This window comes from Pelobates fuscus, chromosome 6 (assembly GCF_036172605.1).
Source record: "Pelobates fuscus isolate aPelFus1 chromosome 6, aPelFus1.pri, whole genome shotgun sequence".
NCBI classification, from domain to species: domain Eukaryota; kingdom Metazoa; phylum Chordata; class Amphibia; order Anura; family Pelobatidae; genus Pelobates; species Pelobates fuscus.
The window spans coordinates 213,616,464-213,639,960 of record NC_086322.1 but is presented as its reverse complement, the minus strand read 5'-3'; the positions used below and the strand labels follow the sequence as shown (position 1 = coordinate 213,639,960).

The 23,497-nt window shown below is 44.1% G+C and overlaps 2 protein-coding genes across 5 annotated transcripts in view; both read left to right on the top strand.

Annotated features, from left to right (window-relative positions):
• SMIM18 (small integral membrane protein 18) overlaps nucleotides 1-23,497 on the top strand; it is a 290,872-nt gene that overhangs the window by 130,619 nt on the left and 136,756 nt on the right. The gene's annotated exons all lie outside the window — the stretch shown is intronic.
• RBPMS (RNA binding protein, mRNA processing factor) overlaps nucleotides 1-23,497 on the top strand; it is a 275,699-nt gene that overhangs the window by 222,049 nt on the left and 30,153 nt on the right. For 2 of the 4 annotated variants that reach the window (XM_063458731.1, XM_063458730.1), the window contains one exon: nucleotides 913-1,043. The exons of 1 other annotated variant lie outside the window; for it this stretch is intronic. In XM_063458731.1, coding sequence (XP_063314801.1) covers nucleotides 913-1,043 — 131 coding nt within the window. The remainder of the gene's footprint in view (nucleotides 1-912; nucleotides 1,044-23,497) is intronic. One more of the 4 variants, XR_010091263.1, reaches the window with a different exon arrangement.

Sequence of the window (23,497 nt, the reverse complement as noted above, 5' to 3'; positions counted from 1 at the left end):
CTTCTACTTTCTGACTTTGTTAATCAGCTGTTCTCCTAAGCATTGTGTATGGCCCATTTAACATATATAACATTTTGAATATTTTGGTATCGTATGAATACAATGAATGATTTCTTCATAAACAGAATTAAATGTCAACCCCTAGATGTTTTACTGTACTAAAATATGTATGATGTTACATGCTATAGACATATTTTCATTATATAGTTCATATACTAGAATTAAAAATCAACACCACTTCCTGCAACTGAGCACCACCATCTTGGCTTCCAGTCACTCAATATTAGAAGCTCTGTCCTTTGCACCTGATTAAGGCCTTGTGGCTCAAACGCTGTATCCGTGTTTTGTTTTGTCCTGTATTCCACAATAAAACTGCTTTGTTCACTCTATGCAGTTCAGTCTGTGGCTTTTCCCTTGTGGATATATTTGGAGGTTAGCTGACCTCTACCACAGAGCATCGGTGCTACTGATACCAGTGTGCAACACTCTACTACGTATCTGTCCTTTGCACCTGATATTCAGCATAAAGAAAACATACAGAGAAAAGGAGAATGAAACCATGATTTTCCTCCTCATCGTGTGCCCTGGCTGTGCCTTGTCAGAACTGGCTTATGATTACATTTGTTGAATCTTTAGTGTAAATGTAAAAGAAAATTGAGTATCTCACAAAAAATTTTTGACACAAGTTATAGGTGAGTTTAAGTGTTTTATTCAGTTGTGCAATTTTCAGACCAGTAACCGTTTTCTTTTCTTTCTTTTTTTTTTTCATTCAGACCTTTAATTTTGTGAAAGGAAATTAGTTAATTATAAAACTCCCGAGGCTCTTTAAAATAAAATGTATTTTCCCCCACAGCGATCTTGTTCTTCCCGCAAACTTGTCACTAACACCATGTCCTTATTCTTCTTTTACAGATGAACTCACAGTGCCTGCACTTTATCCAGGTAGCCCTGAAGTCTGGGCGCCATACCCCCTCTACCCAGCGGAATTAGCACCTGCTCTACCTCCTCCTGCTTTCACCTATCCCGCTTCACTGCATGCCCAGGTAATTGACACCAATCAGCCACGACCTCACTCTGTTCCCCACCATCCCTTTCCTGGAACCACTGTGCACCCCACACACTAACCCTGTTCTACCAGCTAACCAGTTAAAGGGACTGAGGATGCTTCTATATCCTAATATACTCCTGGAAATCTCTTGGTGATAGATCCTTTGTGCTTGTTACTGATCCTCTGCCGTACTTGAAAACTTTGATTAAGGCATCATTGCAGGGAATGGGGCATATGTATGTGTAACTCTGTACCCCATGGAATGGAGAGTCCGAGGTAAAGGTGTACAAAAGGATGGATAGTATTGTATATTTTAAATGTGGTATTAAAACTAGCGATGACCATCCCTTATGGAATGGCCTTACAACATAGATCGTATAAACTATTATGTTTTAGATTGATTGGGGTAGACACTGTCCAGTGACATCATAAAAAAAAAGTCCTAGAAATAGTGATGAGCAGTCAATACTTAATTTCACAATTTAGACAAAGTTGCTAAACTTGGAAGAAAATATCCACATAGGCCAAATGCTAGATTGTTTTAGCAGATCTTCTATTTTGAATTTGTCAATTTAAAACTCGCTGTTCAGTGAATAGCTAAATAATATGAAGCTTAGCCTTTTTTTTTGGCATAATAATGAAGAAAAATTTTTTTTTTTCCCCAAAACATGAACCTTATAAATCCTGAAAAAGAGTCTTTACTCAAATCAGTGATGTATGAGTGGGCCACAATCCAAATTGAGTAGGCGGTTGCTAGTGTTAAACTGACAGAAAAGAATACAGTTAAATTGTGTGCAGTATGTCGCATTGTCAATTCTGATTTATCCTGATAGGACTGGGTACAAAGCTACATATGGAGATTGGTTATAAATATTTAACTTTTCTTCTCTGGGATGCATATATACCATGTTCTTTACAGTGATTAATGAGGTCGGGTAAGTGGATTAAACAGCATGATTGCAGATCCCTGTTGATTTAACATGTGATGCGAAGTATGATATCATTATTTAAAGATTGCAAAGTAAGCTCATTTTGTTATACATTTTTTTTTTTTTAAATAGGGTCTATTTAAGATGGTCTGACTTCCAGGCCATCACTGCTGTCTAAATTTGTACAGATAATGAACCAATGAAATATCACAGTAGAAGGACATGGCTTTGTGTTTTTTTCTCAAACCAGTCCACAACGGTAAGGCAAAAACTAGAGGGTCAGCACCCAAAACGTCTTGCTCTTTACGGTTATAATATACTGTAGTGTTTATGGTGTTTGGGTGTCCCTTTAATCTCAAAGGAAACAAGTTGACTTAGAGCTTCATGAACCACTCTTTACAAACATTGAACATATACTGACTCTCAAGTATGGCACGATGCTCCCAGGATGAAAAGCCCATTTGCATCACTAAGCTTATAAAAGAACTGCAAGTAAATAAATAAGTGGGGGGGGGGGAAGCTCGCAAAGTATCCATAGATCTGTCTCTCCATACTTTGGAGGGGGGCCTTTAAGCAGACAGCGTAAAGAGGATCATAACAGCTTCATCAGATTACCGCTAGCAGCTAAACTGTTAATGAACTGTTTAATCCAAAAGTGTTGAATCCAGTGCTGGTTAGTTCTGCCTGTATCCTGCTTTTATCTGATACTTGAATCAGGAAGCCTCACACAGATGCGCCACTGATTGGCAGAGAGAGTCAGCTTCTACTGACACTGCTAGCGCTGGCTATGGAGTATAGGAACCATATGATGTTCATATGCTGGCACATGAAGCCCTAGTGTCGGTGTAACAGAGGAGGTTAGCCAGCCACCGGGCACACTGGAGGCAGACGTGTTTACAAGAAGAGTAACACCCACAAAGCTGAGGACAAGGCAGCACTGGATTAGAGATAAGATGGGTATATCTCAATATTTTACATTGGCTATGTGACGAAAGTAACTTTGCCACTGGCTTTTGGAGGGACCTGTTTGCCAGCCTCCTACCCTGTGACTATGGCACCTGCAATAGACCTGGCTAAAATATTTTAAAAGGCTCTGTTCATGTGAAGTATGTACTTTTGTACTCCAGACAGAGAGACCGACCGTTAGCACTAATTCTCTGGAACTGTTTTGTGCATGTGACCATTCGCATAGTCGGTCACAAATAAGACTTCCAGGAAATTCCTGAACCCCTGAACTGATCTGAGTGATTTTTGGATATGTTGGTCATCCAGATCAGGGCTGTCAAGGGATGTAACATGTGTGGGGTTTTATGTATTTTAGGGTACTTTTGGGGTGTTTAAAAAAAAAAAAGTGTTTTTTTTCTGTGCTTGGAGATAATTGGATTAGAATTAGTACAGTTACTGATCCAATTATCTCCCAAGCAGGGAGGAGAGATTGTATGTTTGTTATGGGAGTGTCGGGCATTTAATCACTGTTCTTATTGGTCTGTGTCTTTGTGTTGGAGTCCCCAACAAGGTCCATGTGGGCGTACCCCTTGCATGGGGATTGTCATAAAAGGCCAAGTGTGGCTCCCATTAAATTAACATTAGTTTTACCCTTCATGAAGTTTAGGCTCATGTTTGGGGGATTGGAGAACTACATTCACTCTGGGGATTGCTACATCACAATACTCCCCTGAGTCTAATCACTAGCTCTTCTAAGAGCTGTTCCTGCTATGCTTTCTGGACTAGGATAGGTCTACCCACTGGAAGCTGGATCCTGGTCTTGGGTCCAGGATAGGTGGAGGACAGTGAGACCCCAACCAAGCTGTGGCAGTTTGTGGGGTTTCCGGTAGTTATGGTGTTCCAGTACAGTGCTTATGGTGCTTGCAAGTACTAGGACACAGTGATTGATGGAGGTACCCGGCCGGGGTGCAAGGCGGTCCGTCACAGGCTATATCATGTATGTCTGTGACCTATGATGTATTCAATGTATTTGGTGGGGTTTAGCTTAACTTCAAATACATATAACAGGTTAATTTTTAAATCAAAACACAAAAACAAACATGCCTTATTTATACATATTTTAAAAGAGAGTGATACAGTTCAAAGGTATATATTCCTAATGCTATAGGAATCATCTTGCCTCAGTCTGTAACGTTTGCCCCATTCCCTACACACTCTGGGATTCTTACTGACTTGCTTTCTCATAACAATACCTTGTGTGTGGTGAGTGATTTGTGTATGTAGTAACTTTAAAATCTACAGACAGTTTAGCACCTCTTCAGAAACATTTTCCTAACATTACTTGCAGGAGGGGATTTGTTTAAGGTATTTCACAATAGTTCTTCATTTGGCTTAAAATCAATTTTAAATGATGCCATTAAGTACAGTTGTTAACAGAGACTTTGGTTAAATGACCATTCAGTATGGCTGAAATTGCTATTTCATATTCACAGGGGCAAAACGGAAACCGCTAATTGAAGAACGTGCAGTTATGAAGGTCTTTTTAGTTACGTGGTTTTATGCCCTTTATTTAATTCAAATATTAAAACAGCCAAAGGATTATATTGTGTTCTAAATGGCTTAGACCACAGTCACATCTGTCATAGCCGTGGAAACAGTCTACAACCGAGTCATAGCCTTGTGATTGCTGACCCATTCTGTTCACCTGCAGCATATAATAGTAAAAAGAAGTAAAAAATTGACAGATTGAAAACAAGGCAGCTCATTGTTGGCATTGCCTGGTATGCAGCTGCTAGGTAGTTTGATATATCTAGATGCTCTGAGCTATTAGTTGGTTATTATCAAGCTGGTAGGTTCTAAAAGATTGTATTGCCTCAAAGCTTCATTTCTTAATATTTGTGGTAATGTATTGTTCTCATTGGGCTGACCAGCTGACACTTCAAAATATTAAAACTAAATATATATAGTTACATAGGCTGAAAAGACACGTGTCCATCGAGTTTAGCGCCTTCCTCACATTTGTTTTTTTACGGTTGATCCAAAAGAAGGCAAAACAAACAGTTTGAAGCCCTTCCAATTTTGCAACAAACTAGGGAAAAAATATATATATATAGTGGCCTGAAAATTAAAAAAATAAACAACAAAAACCTTTAGAAGAGAACTGAAGTAGTAATGAACCATTCTAAAAAAAAAAAGTTTAAAAGAAATTAAAACAAATATCATTGTATTGACCTACTAAACAAATGGTTCTGATTCTACTCTACATTTAAGCTTAATTTGTTAGTATTTAATATGATTTTTAACTGAGCATTAATGCATCTCTTGGGGAAAGTTCAACGTCCCCATGCAGGACGTTGAACTCTCCATGCAGAGCTAGCAGCCGTCTGAGGAGTGTCCACAAGAGGTGTTCTAGGCTGTAATGTAAACACCTCTGAAAAGGCAGTGTTTACAGCAAAATGCTGGCAGGGACATACTATACTCACCAGAACAACTACAATAAGCTGTGGTTGTTCTGGTGACTATTGTGTCCCTTTAATGAAGCAGTTTTGGTGTATAGATATTGCCCCTGAAGTCTCACTGCAATTCTCTGCTATTTAGGAATTAAACCACTTTTGTTTCTGTTTTTGCTGCTCTAGTCATAACTCCCTTGGCTGTGACTCACATAGCCTGCATTAAAAATTGCATTATTTTCAGATATGTCCTTGCTTTGGAAGTTTTTTTTTATGTTATCACCTACACTGTAAATTAACATTTAATCACACATGGTAGGCTGCTGCAGGGTCTGTAAGGTTATTAAAAGAGGAGGAGATAAGGCATTCTAAATGAATGTTCAATAAAGGAAGTTTAAGCGTAAGGTCTTTCTTTACAGGAAGTGTTTAGGAAGGCTGTGTAAGTCACATGCAGGGAGGTGTGACCAGGGCTGCTTAAACAAAGTGAGTTAACTCTTAAATGATAGACAATAGAGCAGTGAGACTGCAGGGGCATGATCTATACACCAAAACCACTCAATTAAGCTAAAGGTTTTTTTTGGGGGGGGAGGGGGGGGGGTTGTACCTATAGTGGTTCTTAGGACAAATCAGTAAAATAAGCACAATTTTAGAGTCTTGGCTGTCAACAAATCAACAGAGAATTGTATTTAGTCAACTCTAGGCTATGTGACCCTGCAAAGTGGGCTGTCTGCTCTGAGACTGGCGACTGTGTTCTTTTCCAGCTGTACTGCAACTTCTGTTGGAATCAGCCAGAACAATACCTGTTTAATTTCAGAAACTAATGTCACAAGGAGGTAATTAATTTTGCTTTGTAGGAAATGTTGATAATAAAGACACTGCGTTTAACCCCTTAGCTACCAAAATCGTGCATACCCATTTTTACTTTAAATTTATTTGGAAAAATGTCATCTGAAAAAGCTTTAGATTCCTTACTTTAGAATCTAGAAGTGATTACCAGCTTGTAGAGGAATTAAATTCTTTACCAGGAGCCTATTCCACCAATGTAATGTCTGCAAATGTCCAGAAAATGGAAGATCATATAATTCCTCCAGTCAGGGAGGTGAAGTGAATTACAGTGATTGATAAAGTTTACTATAAAACTTTTTAAATACCTTTACTTTAGAACTGTATATTTTAACAGTACTTACTGATGTGGTCATTGTGCTCGAATTCAGACCTTTTTTATTTACCATATTCTATATGTGGCACTGCTAATAATGCAATCCGAGTAATTGCAATTATTGTAAGCAAGGTATTCAGCCATTTTTATTTATCTATTTTTGTCACACATACGGTATGCAAGAAACATTGTATTTTTTTGCTTTTATAACAATTCTGACCCTGTATGAAACATTGCAGGATGAGGGTTACTATATACTATCTAACATGTTCTTTTCCCAAATATTTCTATGAAAATAAATCAAAATAAATATTGTGTACATTTTCATAATTTTGCATTGTTATGTTTGTCTGAAGATCAGTCCGTCCACATTATTGCTCTTTAGTCATGAGCATAAATGTTTAACAAAATTTTATGCTAATATATTCATAAAAAAAAAATTTTGTTAGTGAAGGGGTTAACTAAATCTGTTCTCTATATCTGCTATTTAAAACTCAGTTTGAAAACATTTCAGAATAGGTAACCCATCAAGGGCTATTAAGTATGTCTTCACAGTTCAGATTTCATTCTCAAACAATGGGGAAGATTAATCAAAGTGACATGTTAGGAAAATTGGAAAATAGAAGAAATCACTAATGGAATGTGCCTGCTGGATACATAGATTCCCGTGGTAATTGCCCCACTTTTAGTACATTGCACCATTTTATTTTTTTATATATATATATCTCCACAATTCTATTGTGTGAGTAAAAACATACCTGACAGAAAAGAAAAACAACATATTGTCATAATTTTACTATTATAAAAATAGAATGTTACTATAACAAACAAATTAATGCACCGATGGCTTCAGTGCGTCTTGATAGAATCCCAGCAGTAAAACAAGAGATTAGCATAGTGACTTCTGGCAGGATGTGGATGGAAAACATCCAGTAGATATCAGAAAAACTCTGGCCAGTATATACAAAGACTGCTTACCAATTTGACTCTTGTTTGTTTATTTATGTATTGGTTCAGTTATGTTTTATACGGTTTGTGTTCAAAGTAGATGCAATAAGTGTTCTTCTGAAAACATATGTTAGATGTTGGCTTGCATTGTGTTTACTTGCCATTAGTGTGTTAAGCACAGCAATGGCCAACCTTGGGATCCCAGATGTTTCTGAACTAAATGTCTTGCCCTGCTCAGTCAGCCACCGGTCCTGTTGATCTGAAGAGGTACATCATGTGGATGAGGCTTCATGTATCTGCACATAATATATAGTTCACTGTAGCAACACTGCCTTCTTGAATGCAATGGACACTGGCAATAGTCCAATGATGGTATGCTTTTCAGTAAATGTGTTATATATTTAAATGGGTATTCTATGCTGTAGTATCCAATGGTAAGTAGTCAAACCATTTTTGAACAGTTTATTTGTTACTTACCTTTAACACCCAGAGGCCTCCAGTCGGCTCCCTCTACAGATATTACCAGGGCCGGCCTTAGGCCATTAGGCGCCCTGTGCGAAAAGTCTTCATGGCACCCCCCTCCCCCCACCAAGTTGCCTGTATACAGTCACACACAGGCACAAGCAGACAGTCACACAAACAGTTACAAGCAGACAGGTAGACAGTCACACACATACATACACACACAGTTACAGGCAGGCAGTCACACATGCTCAGTTACAGGCAGAGCCAAACACACAGTTAAAGGCAGACAGGCACACAGTCACAAGCAGACAGTCATTCACACTCCGTCACACTCGATGATAGGCACACACACTCAGTTAAAGGCAAATAGTCACACATACAGGCACACACAATGGCACAGCTACAGCGACACACACAATTGGAGTCACACACGCAGGCAGACAGTCACACACGCAGGCAGACAGTCACACACGCAGGCAGACAGTCACACACGCAGGCAGGCAGTCACACACGCAGGCAGGCAGTCACACACGCAGGCAGGCAGTCACACACGCAGGCAGGCAGTCACACACGCAGGCAGGCAGTCACACACGCAGGCAGGCAGTCACACACGCAGGCAGGCAGTCAAACACAACACAGGCAGGCAGTCACACAGACAGACAGTCACACACACAAACGCAGGCAGGCAGGCAGACACATGAACAGGCAAACAGTAACACACAGGCAGGCAGTCAGTCACACACAGACTTATCTCTGTCTATTATGGCTGGAAGGGGTAGTGGACGCAGTTGGTTGTTGGGGAAGCAGGGATGCCTTCCTGCTTCCCTCTTCCTGTGCAGCTTCGGATAGGTATTACCAGGGGCTTCGTGTATGTATAAGCCCCGCCCCCGCATTTTTTTTTTTTAATAGACCTGTGTGGAGAATAATGAACTGCCCCCAGGCAGAACGGCTCCCCCCTCCCAGGCTAAAGGTAAGAAGGGGGGGGGGGATATAACTTTTTTTTTGTTTTTTAATTATTAATATCAAAAGATATTTTTTAATTTAAATAAAAAATACATTCACACACACAGCACCCCCAGACACACACACACAGCACCCCCAGACACACACACACAGCACCCCCAGACACACACACACAGCACCCCCAGACACACACACAGCACCCCCAGACACACACACACAGCACCTCCAGACACACACACAGCACCTCCAGACACACACACAGCACCTCCAGACACACACACAGCGCCTCCAGACACACACACAGCGCCTCCAGACACACACACACAGCGCCTCCAGACACACACACACAGAGCCTCCAGACACACACACACAGCGCCTCCAGACACACACACACAGCGCCTCCAGACACACACACACAGCGCCTCCAGACACACACACACAGCGCCTCCAGACACACACACACAGCGCCTCCAGACACACACACACAGCGCCTCCAGACACACACACACAGCGCCTCCAGACACACACACACAGCACCTCCAGACACACACACACAGCACCTCCAGACACACACACAGCACCTCCAGACACACACACAGCACCTCCAGACACACACACAGCACCCTCAGACACACACACAGCACCCTCAGACACACACAGCACCCTCAGACACACACAGCACCCTCAGACACACACAGCGACCCCAGACACACACACACAGCACCGAGACACACGCAGCACCCCCTGACACACGCAGCACCCCCTGACACACACAGCACCCCAGACGCAAACAGCACCCAGACACACACACACAGCACCCAGACACACACACAACACACTCCCACATACATATATATAATAATCCTCAGTGAGTTAACAAAGAAAATTAGAAACCTAGAATGTGACGGCAGATAAAACCACCCTCACACACAGCACCCCTCTTACATACACACACACTCTGCCCCTCACACATACAATACGTCCAAATATATATATATATATACACATACATACACACACACTACAGCACCCCTCCACACATTACGCTCCAGATACACGCTAGATCCCTTACCCTATATGCACTCTTAATCCTCTATACATACACACACACGCACACATGCACACACACACAATCTCCTATACACACCCTGGGTCCTTTACACACTAGATCTCCTACACACACACACACTGCACCACCTACACACACACTACATTCCTTGTCAGCAAACACACACAGCACACTCCCACATATACATATATATATATATATATATAAAATAACCCTCAGTGAGTTAACAAAGAAAATTACAAACCTAGAATGTGACGGCAGATAAAAACACCCTCACACACAGCACCCCTCTTACATACACACACACTCTGCCCCTCACACATACAATACGTCCAAATAAATAAATATATATATCTGGAGCGTAATGTGTGTAGTGGTGCAGTGTGAGGGGTGCTGTAGTGTGTGTGTGTGTGTGTGTATATATATTTCAGAGAAATAAGGGTTCTCCTTTAAAAATGGACAGATTGGGGGCAGAGCTTGACAGCCGAGCTGCATGGACGCACTCCTTTAGAGCTCCTAAGCAGTGGCGACTAATCCTGCACAATCGTGGGCCACACAGTGTCATCCACGCCAGGGACCACTATCCGACTCGCCCCAAAGCATCAGACAACAAGCTGATGCCTTTCCTATACACACACACACTACAGCACCCCTCACACTGCACCACTACACACATTACGCTCCAGATACACGCTAGATCCCTTACCCTATATGCACTCTTAATCCTCTATACACACACACCTACACACACTACATTCCTTGTCAGCAAACACATACAACATTCTCTAAACACACCCTCTCTACAACCCCTACGCACACTACGTCACCTATACACAAACACTACAGACCGTATACACACACTCGCTATATCCCCTATAACACTATGCCCCCTATACACACACTCTCTACAGCCCCTAGCCACACATATTACACCACAAACACAAATTAAATTGACCTATTTACACAATACCACACCACACTCTACACACACGCAATCCCTCAAGCAGGCTCCAAACACATGCACCATACACTTTCCTGGTCCTTTTGTCCTCTGGTATCCCACTTGTGGAGACACCAGAGACAATTTAAAAGCAAACACAGCGCAAGCATGTTATTAAATTTGCTTGCGCTGCGCAAAACAAATTCAGGGCCTTTTTCTAATGCCAGAGCTCTTCAGCGCGGCTCTGCGCATTGAGCTAACATGCTCACTTTGAGAGGGGGCGTGCTTGTCATTAGTGATGACAAAACACACCCTCTCTGGCCCCGCCCCCTTCTTAGGGGGCCGCTCTGATTGAAAAATGCCCGGGCCTAATTTTTTTCCCAGTCCGGCCCTGCAGACAAGTCACATGTGTTGGGGGTTCATCTAGCCCTCTGCACAAAAGTGCAGATTTCTCTGTATATGCAGCATACAGATTCCTACTACTTCTGAAAGCAGCAGTGGTCATGGTGGGTTTAGAAATTCTTTAAGAGGCACAATTTGCATTAGTGTTGATGTCAAAATAATAAACTTTAGGTTGCCTAATCTCCTAATTCTCCCTATACTCCTTGCTCGTTTGCCTGTCACCAACCCTCTTCTCTGAATCCATATAATGAGTCAATCAATATGAAAAGAAGGTGAGGACTTCGGGACACTCCAGTTTCCAGGTGAGTTTAACTTTCGAGGTTATCATTCCTTGAGTACTGAACCTGTTTTGTGCAGTAAGGGTAGGAAAAGCACTTGTCATCAGCTATTTTGCTAGCTTATTTAGGGATATATGATAGCTTAACAATATGTGGTTATGCTGGTTGCATATGTCATTGCTCCCTGGCAATTGTCTCTCTCAGATAACATAGACAGATTTGATAATGGCTGATTTGGTTTAATCAAGTCATCTGCACAAATTCTCAAATTCCAAATAAAGAATTTATTTGGGCTTTTGGTTCTTATTAACCTCATTCTTAACAAATCCTAAATTTTTATTTTCCTGTTTTATTTAAAAAAAAAAATGTATTACTGTTCTTTTTTTTTAACCACACACTTATCATTCTCATTGTGCGCCTCTAGCACGTTTTTTTTTCCAGTATATTTCACCACATGCACCTGTCTAGGTTCAAATCTGTTCTGCACATCTGTTTCTAGAAAGCACAGACTCTGCTCCCATTAGGTTACTGTGTCCCAATAAATCCAGACCTGTCTGCACTGTATACAATAAATATTCTTGACTTCAGAGTTCATTTTTATCTCAGTGTTGATTGAAAGGACATTAGGTATGTTCGTTCCCATTTCTTTGAGCTAGCTAGATATTCTTTTCCCTTTTTACTACTAGTTAAGTTTAATGTTTTTTTTTCTTTTTTTTTTTTTTTTGGCCACCCATATAGATATTTACCTTAGATATCAAAGCAGTATTTTCACTGAAATTATGTGACGGGTACATGCAAGAAAAAACATACAAACCATAGCACATTACTATATTCAAAAGTGAACCAACTGTGCACTCAGAAATATAGTGATACCAGTGTTAACCCCTTAAGAACCAAAAGTGTTACTAAAGACCTTCTGTCAGCGTAGCTATTTAGATAGCACTGGCATGCAAGAGAATATTCTATGTTATAATAGCATCCGTGAAAAATAGATTCTTATGACAAAAACCCACACTGGTCCCTAAAGATTCAGGAATATCACTGAAGAAATTCACCATTATTGTTTGATTTCCACGTGTGTAGATTGGTGGTTGCACGTTAGCTGTTCCTGTTAACCAATCAATCTTCATGCAGATTACCTTCAGGAAATTGAAAGAGTTGTTCAGTTTTCTGCTAATACTTTATTTACTTTATGTGAGTTTTCGGCTTATGCTGCTCTTTGTGTAAAAGTAATGTTTCTTTTTATAATAATTTCATTATAATGTTTCTATTTATATTTGACTGTCTCTATAGCTGGATAGGATGAAGGTTAATTCCAACAATGACCAATGAGCTTTGAGGTGTGTACTTTAATAACTAGCAAGCAATCCATAGGCCAGAAGAGCTAGATATTTTTTCAATATGGTTATCAGTTCTGTACAGCTCAGATTATTCATTGCCCACTACATGTATAAAATGTATATACTGGTATATTATATACACATATATTTATATATAGTACATATAAATTTAATACACACATTACTATACATGATATATATATATATATAGTACATATAAAAATGATATACATATATTAATATACATGCTATTTATATGTAAATATGCATTTCAAAGTATTGATTTTTTTTTGTTAAAACTTTTTTTTCTTTTTTGCAAACCCATACACACTCACTGACCTATGTGCACACACACACACACTGACTCATGCAGGCACACACACTGACTCATGCAGGCACACACACTGACTCATGCAGGCACACACACTGACTAACACATGCAGAGACACAGATACACTAACGCATGCACATGCGCACACAAACTGACCTTTGCAGGCACCCATACTCACTCACTGACCGATGCAGACACACATACACTGACCCATGCAGAGACCTAAATACACTGACCCATGCAAATTTAAGTAGCTATCCAGTTGTCTTGCTGGGAGCTCGTTGGCTGGTCATTGTTCAGGCAGGGGGGCTGGCACCTGGGCTGGAAAGGCAGCTGCTGGCTTGGTAGACCCATTGCAGGGTAGGCTGATTGCTGACTAGGTAAATCCTTGGCCTGGGCATGCTGGTGGCTGATCTAGGCTGGCACTGGTGCCTGCTTGAGAAGGACTTTAGGATGAAAAAAGCAGGCTAATGTAAGCAGGGTAGAGAAGGGCAGGACAGGGAAATTGCTCGTTGCTGTCCTGGTTGCCTTCTCCCTTCTGTGCAGGTTGTCCTCTCACTTGTTTCCCTCAGACTCCCTTACATGCATGGAGGCGGTCGCCTGGGGTTATGACAGTGATTTCACATAGCTCCACCCACACTGTGCAGCACTGCCCCAGGAAGTACCTCCAGTGGCCATTTGAGTGATTGACTGCCACTCCAGGTGTCCCTGGGGAGCAATGTAAACACTGCCTTTTCTATGAAAAGACAGTGTTTACATGAAAATGCCTGCAGGGACTGCTTATACTCACCAGAACACCTACAGTAAGCTGTAGTTGTTCTGGTGACTATAGTGTCCCTTTAAGCTCTGCCACTGTGTCGCAGGCCAGCACCTGCTGAGAAGCAGAACAAGCATGCCTTTATTCTCTTCTCGCTTGGGACGGGGTCTCCTGGCATGAGAATTGGCTCGTCCACATAGACTGTGCCTGCCTCCCCAAAGCCACAGCCGCGGTGACCTTCTAGGGTATATGCATCATGTTAACAATGCTGCCACACACACATGGTTTTCACTCGATTCTGTGGCTCTCTGATCGGTCAATGACCTCTGAGGGGTGAGACGAACTGGGACGCGAAAACTATCTTCCTAGTCCTGTGTATACAACCATTAGCTGCTGGTAGTGGGGCTCTGCCTAGTCTGGGTACCCCTTTGAATAATTTTCACACTTTATCTCCACCCACCCAACTCTTTCTCCTCCAGCTCTGATTCACTCCCACCTTATTTGATTGCTATTTTCTGTCTTATTGTGTTTTTTTGTTTTTTTTATATATATAATTCTTTATTTTTGTTGTGCATTTGTGAACAGAGAAGTTTGGTACGCCACAACATTTATGGCAAGCATCATGAAAAGAGGTAAAAGTATTATTAACATGGCATTAATAGAAACTGCACATTTTTTCTTTTTTGTCAATAAAATCAAGTAAAATAACAGTAAGGAGTATATGTTTTTGCAGCGAGGCTGAGACGAGGTCAAGGGAGTATAGCGCTTTTGCCAGTTAACCCTTTAAACTGATTAGTGTCTCTTGTGTTACAAGCCTTATGTTCATGTTTAAAATTATAAGGTACAGATTGTACATTCCCAATGATAAACCAAAGATAATCACTGACACATTTCTCCTATAGGCAATCGGGTGTAGGAGTAGAGCCTGTAGGGGGTGGAATCTGAAAGAAGGCCAACTGTTAGGCCAGCGTTTAAGATGCTAATAACCGGCTCTTGCTTGCGTAGACCCTAACCTAGGGGTCTCGGGGGGGGGGGGGGGGGGAGGGAGTGAGGGAGGTATGCTGGGACACACCTCTATAAGTGAGCAGGGCCTTGGACTCCGGGGGTGTAGCCCTCCGGTCTAACCACAGCGCCAAAAGATTGCTTTGGTAAACATGAACTTGGTATACTTTGCCATCTGTACCGCCTAACCTAAAAAATAAAAAAATAAAACCGTTTTCACCACTAACAATAATTAAGCAGTCCCATGGGGCTTTCAGCCACAGTGTCCATGGTCATAGTCCGGTCTCTGGTCGAGGAGTCAGTTGCCCCTGAGGTGTAAAAGGGACCACGGTGGTCGGGTCCCAGGTGTGGGTTCTTTGTCGGCGTCCAGGAGCCGTTACAGGTACTGCCAGACCCAGAGTGTTGAGCAGGGTGAAAGCTTCTTCTACAGTGGCGATTTTGTGTGTAGTCTGGTTGTGATAAACTAGAAGGGTTCTCGATGTTGTCCTCCTGTATATCACTCCAGTAGAGATGTCCCGAACGGTTCGCCAGAGAATAGTTCCTGGCGAACATAGCTTGTTCGCGTTCGCCACGGACGGCGAACATATGCGATGTTCGGTCCGCCCCCTATACTTCATCATTCAGTAAACTTTGACCCTGTACCTCACAGTCAGCAGACACATTCCAGCCAATCAGCAGCAGACCCTCCCTCCCCCTGGACAGCATCCATTTTAGATTCATTCGGAAGCTGCATTCTTAGTGAGAGGAGGGACAGTGTAGCTGCTGCTGATTTAATAGGGAAATCGATAGCTAGGCTAGTGTATTCAGTGTCCACTAGAGTCCTGAAGGGCTCATCTGATCTCTGCTGTAAGGACAGCACCCCAAAAAGCCCTTTTTAGGGCTAGAACATCAGTCTGCTTTTTTTTTTTTCCTGTGTAATCTAATTGCAGTTGCCTGCCTGGCAGCGTGTGTGTCAGGCTCACAGCGTATACTGTGCCAACTTTCCCAGTGCCACCACTCATATCTGGTGTCACAATAGCTTGCATTTAAAAAAAACAAAAACTTTTTTGACTATAATATAATAGCAGTCAGTTTCCTTCACACGTGTGCGTTTCAGGGCCTGCCAGGGCACAGTGTCACACCAGTGCAACTCATATCGGGTGTAACAGTAGTGTACATTTAAAAAAAAAAAATACAGGGGGCTTGTTGTCACCTTTCGGGGACCCTTGGTGTTGTACGTGGCTGGGTGGAGGAAGAGACCTTCAATGACATCAGTGAGGACAAGGAACGGGACATGGCTAGCTTGGTATCCAACCTTGTGCAAATGGGGAGTTTGCGGTTGTGCAAATGGACTGTTTGCGGTTGTTTGTGGTGCATTAAACGGGGATTTTGGTCTGTCTGACGCTGAAGCATGGTCCCAATATCCCTCGAATCTTGAGGTGCGCCTGGCACTGGTTTCTGGGATCTCCTCCCCATGTTTGTGTGCAGATCGGTGGCTAGGTCTTGGTCCGGTGCGCTCAGAGGCGAGAACGGCATCAGGAGATCACACAGGCTCAGGTGAGCGCGAGGTTGGTTGGCCGCAGCCCTCCTCGTCTGTCGTTTCTGCCCAGGGCGTTGAAAGAACGGTATGTATTGGTGCCGTATGCTGTCCGGAGGTGAGTGCTAATAGGTATGGTGCTGGATGAGCTAGTGTTCTCGGGATTTTAGGTAGATTGAGCCGCAAATCTCCGGAGCTGAGGAAGATGGCGTCTGCTCACTTATGCGGTTAAGCCCCGCCCCCTGTCCTATTGTGTTTTACACCGCACCTCCTATAGACTGTAAGCTCGTTTGAGCAGGGTCCTCTTCAGCCTATCGTTCCTGTAAGTTTTCTTGTAATTGTCATATTTATAGTTAAATCCCCCCTCTCATAATATTGTAAGGTGCTACAGAATCTGTTGGCGCTATATAAATGACAAAATAATACACTGGTGCTCTCTAAACTGTTTTATTAGCCCCCGTAAGGGCTTAAGCGATTGATTTTGTTTTGGGGCAGTAGACGACCATTATGCATATTTGGTAACCGTTAGGGATACAGTATCTTTTACCACTGTGGGTATAACATTCCTGACTCTCTAATACATGTATCATACATGCTTCTGTTCCTGTCTTATTGAACACTGCGTCCATCATGTATCGGTACTTGTGCTTGTAATTAAGTGCTAAATTTTTATTTTTCTATGAAAGCTGAATGATAAAGAAAAAGAATGCTACCAAACAGGTTAAAATATTGTGCATGGGGGGCGGAGCCAAGCTGTGAAGCGGAGAGGTCGCATGGCGCCGAAGCTCCAGAGAAATTCTTACAGAATTAGCACAATCAGACCAGCAACAACCTTTAAAATCGGCACAAAAACCGGCAAGTGGTGGCTGACCAGTCATGGTTCGGAAATCTAAAAAGCCGAAGCCGGATCAGCAAGGACACAACCACGATATCGGAGCAATGTGGAGGAAAGCAAACGGAGCACCAGGGCCCAAGATGGCCGCCCTAGCCGACACATACGCTGACTTCTCCGATGAAATCTCCCTGGAGGAGGACGAGCTCGTTATGCCGAAACCACCGGCTGCTACTACCACACCCCACAGCCCAGACGGGGCGCCGATTACAACCTCGGTATTAAAGTCTCTGCTGGCTAACCTACAGTCCACGCTACAAGGGGACATAGCCACCCTCCGGGTGGAGCTGCAAGGCATAAACTCGAGGCTGGGAGCCATGGAAGTCTCCTCAGCAGCTCACAGCACAAGTATCACCGCCATGCAGAAGGAGATCACGCACCTGCAAAAACAAAATGCAGAATTTGAACGGCGGTTCGCCGCTGTAGAGGATGAACGCCGAGCAACTAACATAAAAGTAAGGGGACTGCCCGATGACATACCTGCCGAGGAGATACCGCACTACACACGCAGGCTACTGGCTGAACTTCTCTCACCGAAAGCAGCCAAAGCCATCCAACTTGACGGCACATTTAGGATCCCGAAACCGGCTAGAGCCCCAGCGACGGCCACTCGAGACCTGATAATTCGTTTTCAACACAGGAAGGACAGGGCCGCAACCCTAGCAGCGACCAGAAACCGGGCACAACTCACGTTTGAGGGCCATGCCCTGTCTTTCTTTGCAGATCTCACAGGAGGCACGTTGGCCTGGAGGGGGTCGTTAAAACCCTTCACCACGATACTCAGACAAAGGGACATACCATACAGGTGGCGCCCCGACCGCTCCCTCCTAATCCAGAAGGGCGAAGAGAAACATGTGGTCCACGACCTCCACGGGGCACGGGACTTACTTCAGGCTTTGGGCCTACCACAGGATTCTATGCACCGCACGACATCCCAAACTACCACGAGGCTTCCACACAGCTGGGACCCTGAACGGGCAACAATATTTGTGCCGCGGCGACCCAGGCAGGAGCCTTCTGAAGGAACCGGCACCTAAAGACCCAGAAAGACCCAAGAACTGTTTCCCCGACACTACTGGGACAATGCACCTATTTGACATTTTGACTCATCACTTGGACTTACCACTTACTTAACCCTTCCTCAGCCTCATTTATATTATTGTGTTATATTATTATTAGGGTTTTATATTATTATTATTGTTTTATAGTATTATTCTTTTTTACTATCTCTAATGAGCAATTGAAACACGTATTATTTTGCCAGGGCGACCGCACACGCGGCCTCCTCTCCGCTCCTATCACTCTCTGTTACCACGTTAGGCAACACTCAGACCCCCCCTCCTGTCGGTCCGGAGGACCCACGGGGTGACATAAGAGGGAATAGCGAAATGACACACCAACACCTCCGTAACCCAGCAGCTAAAAACGACATGACTTAAATATAACTAGTTGCACGACACAGTCGCACGCAAATACTACTATAATCAAAGACACAGGACGTGCAGCACGCTGTTACTCTTAGTCTGCACCATGACAACACCTAACATCGCCTACTGGTAGGAAGACTACCCCCTAGAGCGGAATACATAACCCTGACGCGAAGCCCCAAACTTGGGTCACTCCGCTATTTATTATACTACCCAGCAAAAGATTACACAACAAAGGGCACTTCCATAAGACAGGAGTAAAAATGCACTGATATAGCTAATTTAGCCAGCTTCGCAACATACAAATGCCACGCAGGATAACACAGCAGAATGTGTGAAATCAAGCTAAGATGCCCTATCTATACGTCTGAAATATTCAGGCATTGCTTACCTGTGTTTACTTATTTTTTGAACGAGGCGCCAATATCTTAGATCTCATAATTTAAGCGGTCGACCCACTCGTGACCCAACAAAATAGAAGTATGACATAAACGAGCATTTACCATGTTTTTGTTTTTTTTAGTTTAACTTTGTTCCTATCGTGACATATTCACATATAAAAAATAAAATGTGCAGTTTATATATGCCATGACCATGTAGGCCGCTGACGGACCTGTATCCGCTGTTGTGGCGCTACAGACCACTCTGTTTTGTATTTTAATGCACAAGAAAAAAAATAAATAAAGAATTAAAAATATTGTGCGTGTTGGAGCTTATTGCCAACATACAGTAAATATAAGTCCACAGTATATGTGATATACAGGACATTGCAGGCTGCTGTTGCAGCCTGCTGAGAACATCTGTAGTGTGATCAGGGCCCTCCTTAGCCATCAAGTTATGTAGGAGTAGGAGGAGACACTATTTTATGTCCCTCTGAAAAGGACAGAATGGCAGAGAAATTCAAAGAGGCCATTGTTTAGCTCTTTCATTAACCCCTTAAGGACACATGACATGTGTGACATGTCATGATTCCCTTTTATTCCAGAAGTTTGGTCTTTAAGGGGTTAAAGGATATATGTGAAGTCACTTGTTATTTACTGAGCACCTAGAGAAAACAAATGTTGCATGATTAGGGCTATATGAGGAGTATGTTCTATATGAATGCATATTACATAGCATAAACATATTACGTACTTCCCAGAACTATCTTCACTCCTTGGCAACAGTATGGATTCATTATAATTGGATGACAGTGTGGCTATTACTGTATTCTAATCTTTGAATTTCCAGGTCTCCTTTACTTCTTGGAATGTTCTGAAAATGCAAAGAAACCAATGTGACTACAACTTTGATTTCAAATGAGGCTTTTTTTCTCTCTTACCACACGCAGCCTTTCTATAAATGCGGGACATCCTGCACAAGGGAAGCACATTCTCAAACCGCATAACTGATTTCACTTAACTATTACGGAGTTCTCATATAATGATCGCTAAAGTTAAAATACACTCTTAGCCAAGAAACTATTACTAGTAAAAAAATCACACTGCTGAGTAATCCTGTGGGGCATGTATTAGGCATGCAGTAGTTATAGTGATTACAACGGTGATAATTATCAGTCTTTCAACAAAAGCTCAATGATGAAATCGCTCAGACCAACATGTTTATTGAATAAGTCTATATGCCTACCAAGCCTATGTTGTAGATTTAATACGTTAAAGTTGGGAAAAATCAGTCACGCTCTAAAATCCTCGTTTGAAATACATATTTATTACATCAGCTGAAGTCGATATATGTGTTATAAATGTCCCAAATCTATAGTTAAACGGATGTAATTTTGTACTTTATACAGGCCTGTCAAGTACAATTAATTATACTAAATAACTACCACTAAATTCAGGGTTATAAAGTGGCTGTTTATGAAATTCAGCTGTTCCACATGACCATTATTTAATCAGAAACAGATCGACAAGGTGACAGTTTTATTGGTAGATTTTCCTGTTATTTGTGAACAAGGTAATTGCCAGATATTACTTTAAAGGCAAATCTAAATAGTTTAGTAAGTTCAGTTGCAGCGGGGGCGTGGCCGGACCGTGCATGAGAGCAGACGTGTAGTCTCAGAGCTCCGTGCCCTCGGCCTATACTAACAGCTAACAAAGCCTGCAAAAGAGCCCTCAATGGTCCGAACAAAGAGGCACCTGCTCCTGGGTACCCCTCACACCGGTTCCCCGAGGAACAGTAGAGGTACCTTAGACGATTTCGTGTCCACCCCGTCGGACTCTCGCTCCGCCGGGCCTACTGCAAAGATGGCGTCGGCTTCCCCTGATGCAGAAAGCGCGGGAGCCCCCTCCGAAGACGGAGACCAGACAGATGCGCTGACACTGATCCGGCAAGAACTCTCCCGGATCTCGTCCAGCATGCTCACTAAAGCAGACTCTACCGGGATGCTGAAAGAGTTCCGCGCAGCTATGCGAGAAGAGATCGCCTCCATGCGCACCGAGCTGACGGCAGTGGAGGTGAGGGTGGAGGCCCTTGAGACAGAAGCGGAGGCGAGCCGGTCCCAACACAGGTCTGCTGAGGTTGCCACCACAAGACAGGGGAACCTCTTACTTACACTGAGACGGCAGGTTGAGGACTTAGAGAACCGGAGCCGCCGCCAGAACATCCGCATCCGCGGCCTACCTGAACCGGACTCAACCCCGCTGTCTGAGAAGGTACAGGCCCTGTTCAGGCAGATCCTAGGCCGCAACTGCCCAGAGACTATCCAATTCGACCGGATCCACAGAGCCCTGGGCCCCCCGAGGCAAGATGGGAAACCCAGGGATGTGCTATGCTGCCTACACGCCTATAGCCTGAAGGACGCACTAATGGCGGCCACCAGGGGCTCAGACACCATATTGTTCCAGGGCGCAAACGTGGCGCTGTTCCAGGACCTCTCCGGCCTGACCTTAGACGCTAGGAGAGCACTTCGGCCCATAACGGCTATACTACGGGAGAAAAATGTGCCCTACCGCTGGGGCTTCCCGTTCAGCCTGCAGATTCGACAGGGCAATACCTGGCTGCACATCCGATGGCCGGACGATGTGGCCCCCACACTGCGTGCGCTACACATCCCCTTCGTACGCACCCGTAACTGGCTTCTGGAGACACCACTGGCACCCAACCGAAGGCGAGATACGGGCAGCCCACCGCCGGACACGCGGAGAGTGAGAGACTCCCCTGCTCGGATGCTTGGAGGCCCGGCGGGATCTGAGGAGTGACCTCCTACTAGAGCCCAGAAGAGGACTACTACTGAGGTACCTGGGGTGGGCATCGCGGTTGACCATAGTGGGCAATAGTCAGTAGGTTGGGAGGTGGGACTGAACCTCGGACACTGGCCTAAGGTGACTCTGCTGCTGCCCCCCCCCCCCGTGCTGATCTGCATCACCATGAACTTGGGACGCTATCCAGTAACTACGCTCACCCCCCCCCCCCCCCATTGATACCTTTGGGTTAGCGTATTTATCAAGCGTTAGCCCCTCCCTGGGATTTGGGTGGGGGACTGGTTTCCAGACACCACCACCCGGATGGGACTCGGGTGAACTGGCTAAACGACCTAACTTGGATGTTGCTTTTGGGGTGGCTTGGGCAGGGGAAGTGAATGAGAGTAAGAGGTAGCAATGGGATCAGTAACATAAGGTGTGCTTTGAAGCCCGGGGGGTTGGGGTTTGAGGATTGGTCAGTTAGCCGTGAGTTAGGCCCCCTGCCCTGTAAAGTGTCAACCGAACCCAGATTAGTACCTAGACCTTAGTCCTAGTTTTGCTCAAATCAGAACGGCCGAGGGCCGGACGTTGTAGTTTACGACAACTTTTTCTTCACACTGTACCACATTTACACTGAATGTACTGAGTTTACCTGTACGGTTTCTGTGTACGACCCCGAGGACAGACTGCGGGTTACAGACGGGAGGACCGCGGGCGACTGAGTTACTTAAAGGGATTGGGGACTCAGGCCTGTCGGACGCCTCCCACACAGTCAAGTCCAATCACTTTTGATAGCGGTTAATCCGCTATCTCCTGACCTCCCTTCCTACCTCACGGACCCCCCCCCTTCTTCCCCCCCCCCCCCAGACAGTCTTCCTACCCTTCCCCCCCCCCTCCCCTGACTGCATTCCTCCCTCCCTCCCCACTCTCTGAACCTACCCCCCCCCCTTGTCGGCTATGGCGGGGAGCCCGGGTGGGGGTTTCGGCCCGGCCCCCCTGCGCCTCTGGACCAGCAATGTGAGGGGCCTGAACACCCCGGAAAGGAGGTCTCATTTGCTCCGGTCCCTGTGGACAGCTCGGGCCTCTATAGCGTTCCTCCAGGAGACCCACTTTAAGGGTGCTGCTCCCCCCCCCCCCTGGGGGACTCGAGGTTCCCAACTGGGTATTTCGCAAACCACCAGTCAGCGAAGAGAGCAGGTGTGGCAATTCTTTTCGCCCAACACATCCCGTTCTGCTGCCTGGATACGAAAATAGATCAGAACGGGCGCTACTTATTTCTAAAGGGTACAATTGCCGATAAGAAATATACGCTGGCTACGATTTACGCCCCGAACTCGAGACAACACCGATTTCTCTCAAAGACCCTCCAACTCCTAGACCAGTTCCGAGATGGACTACTCATTGTAGCTGGGGACACCAATGTCCCATTAGACCCACGTCTCGACACCTCTAGAGGT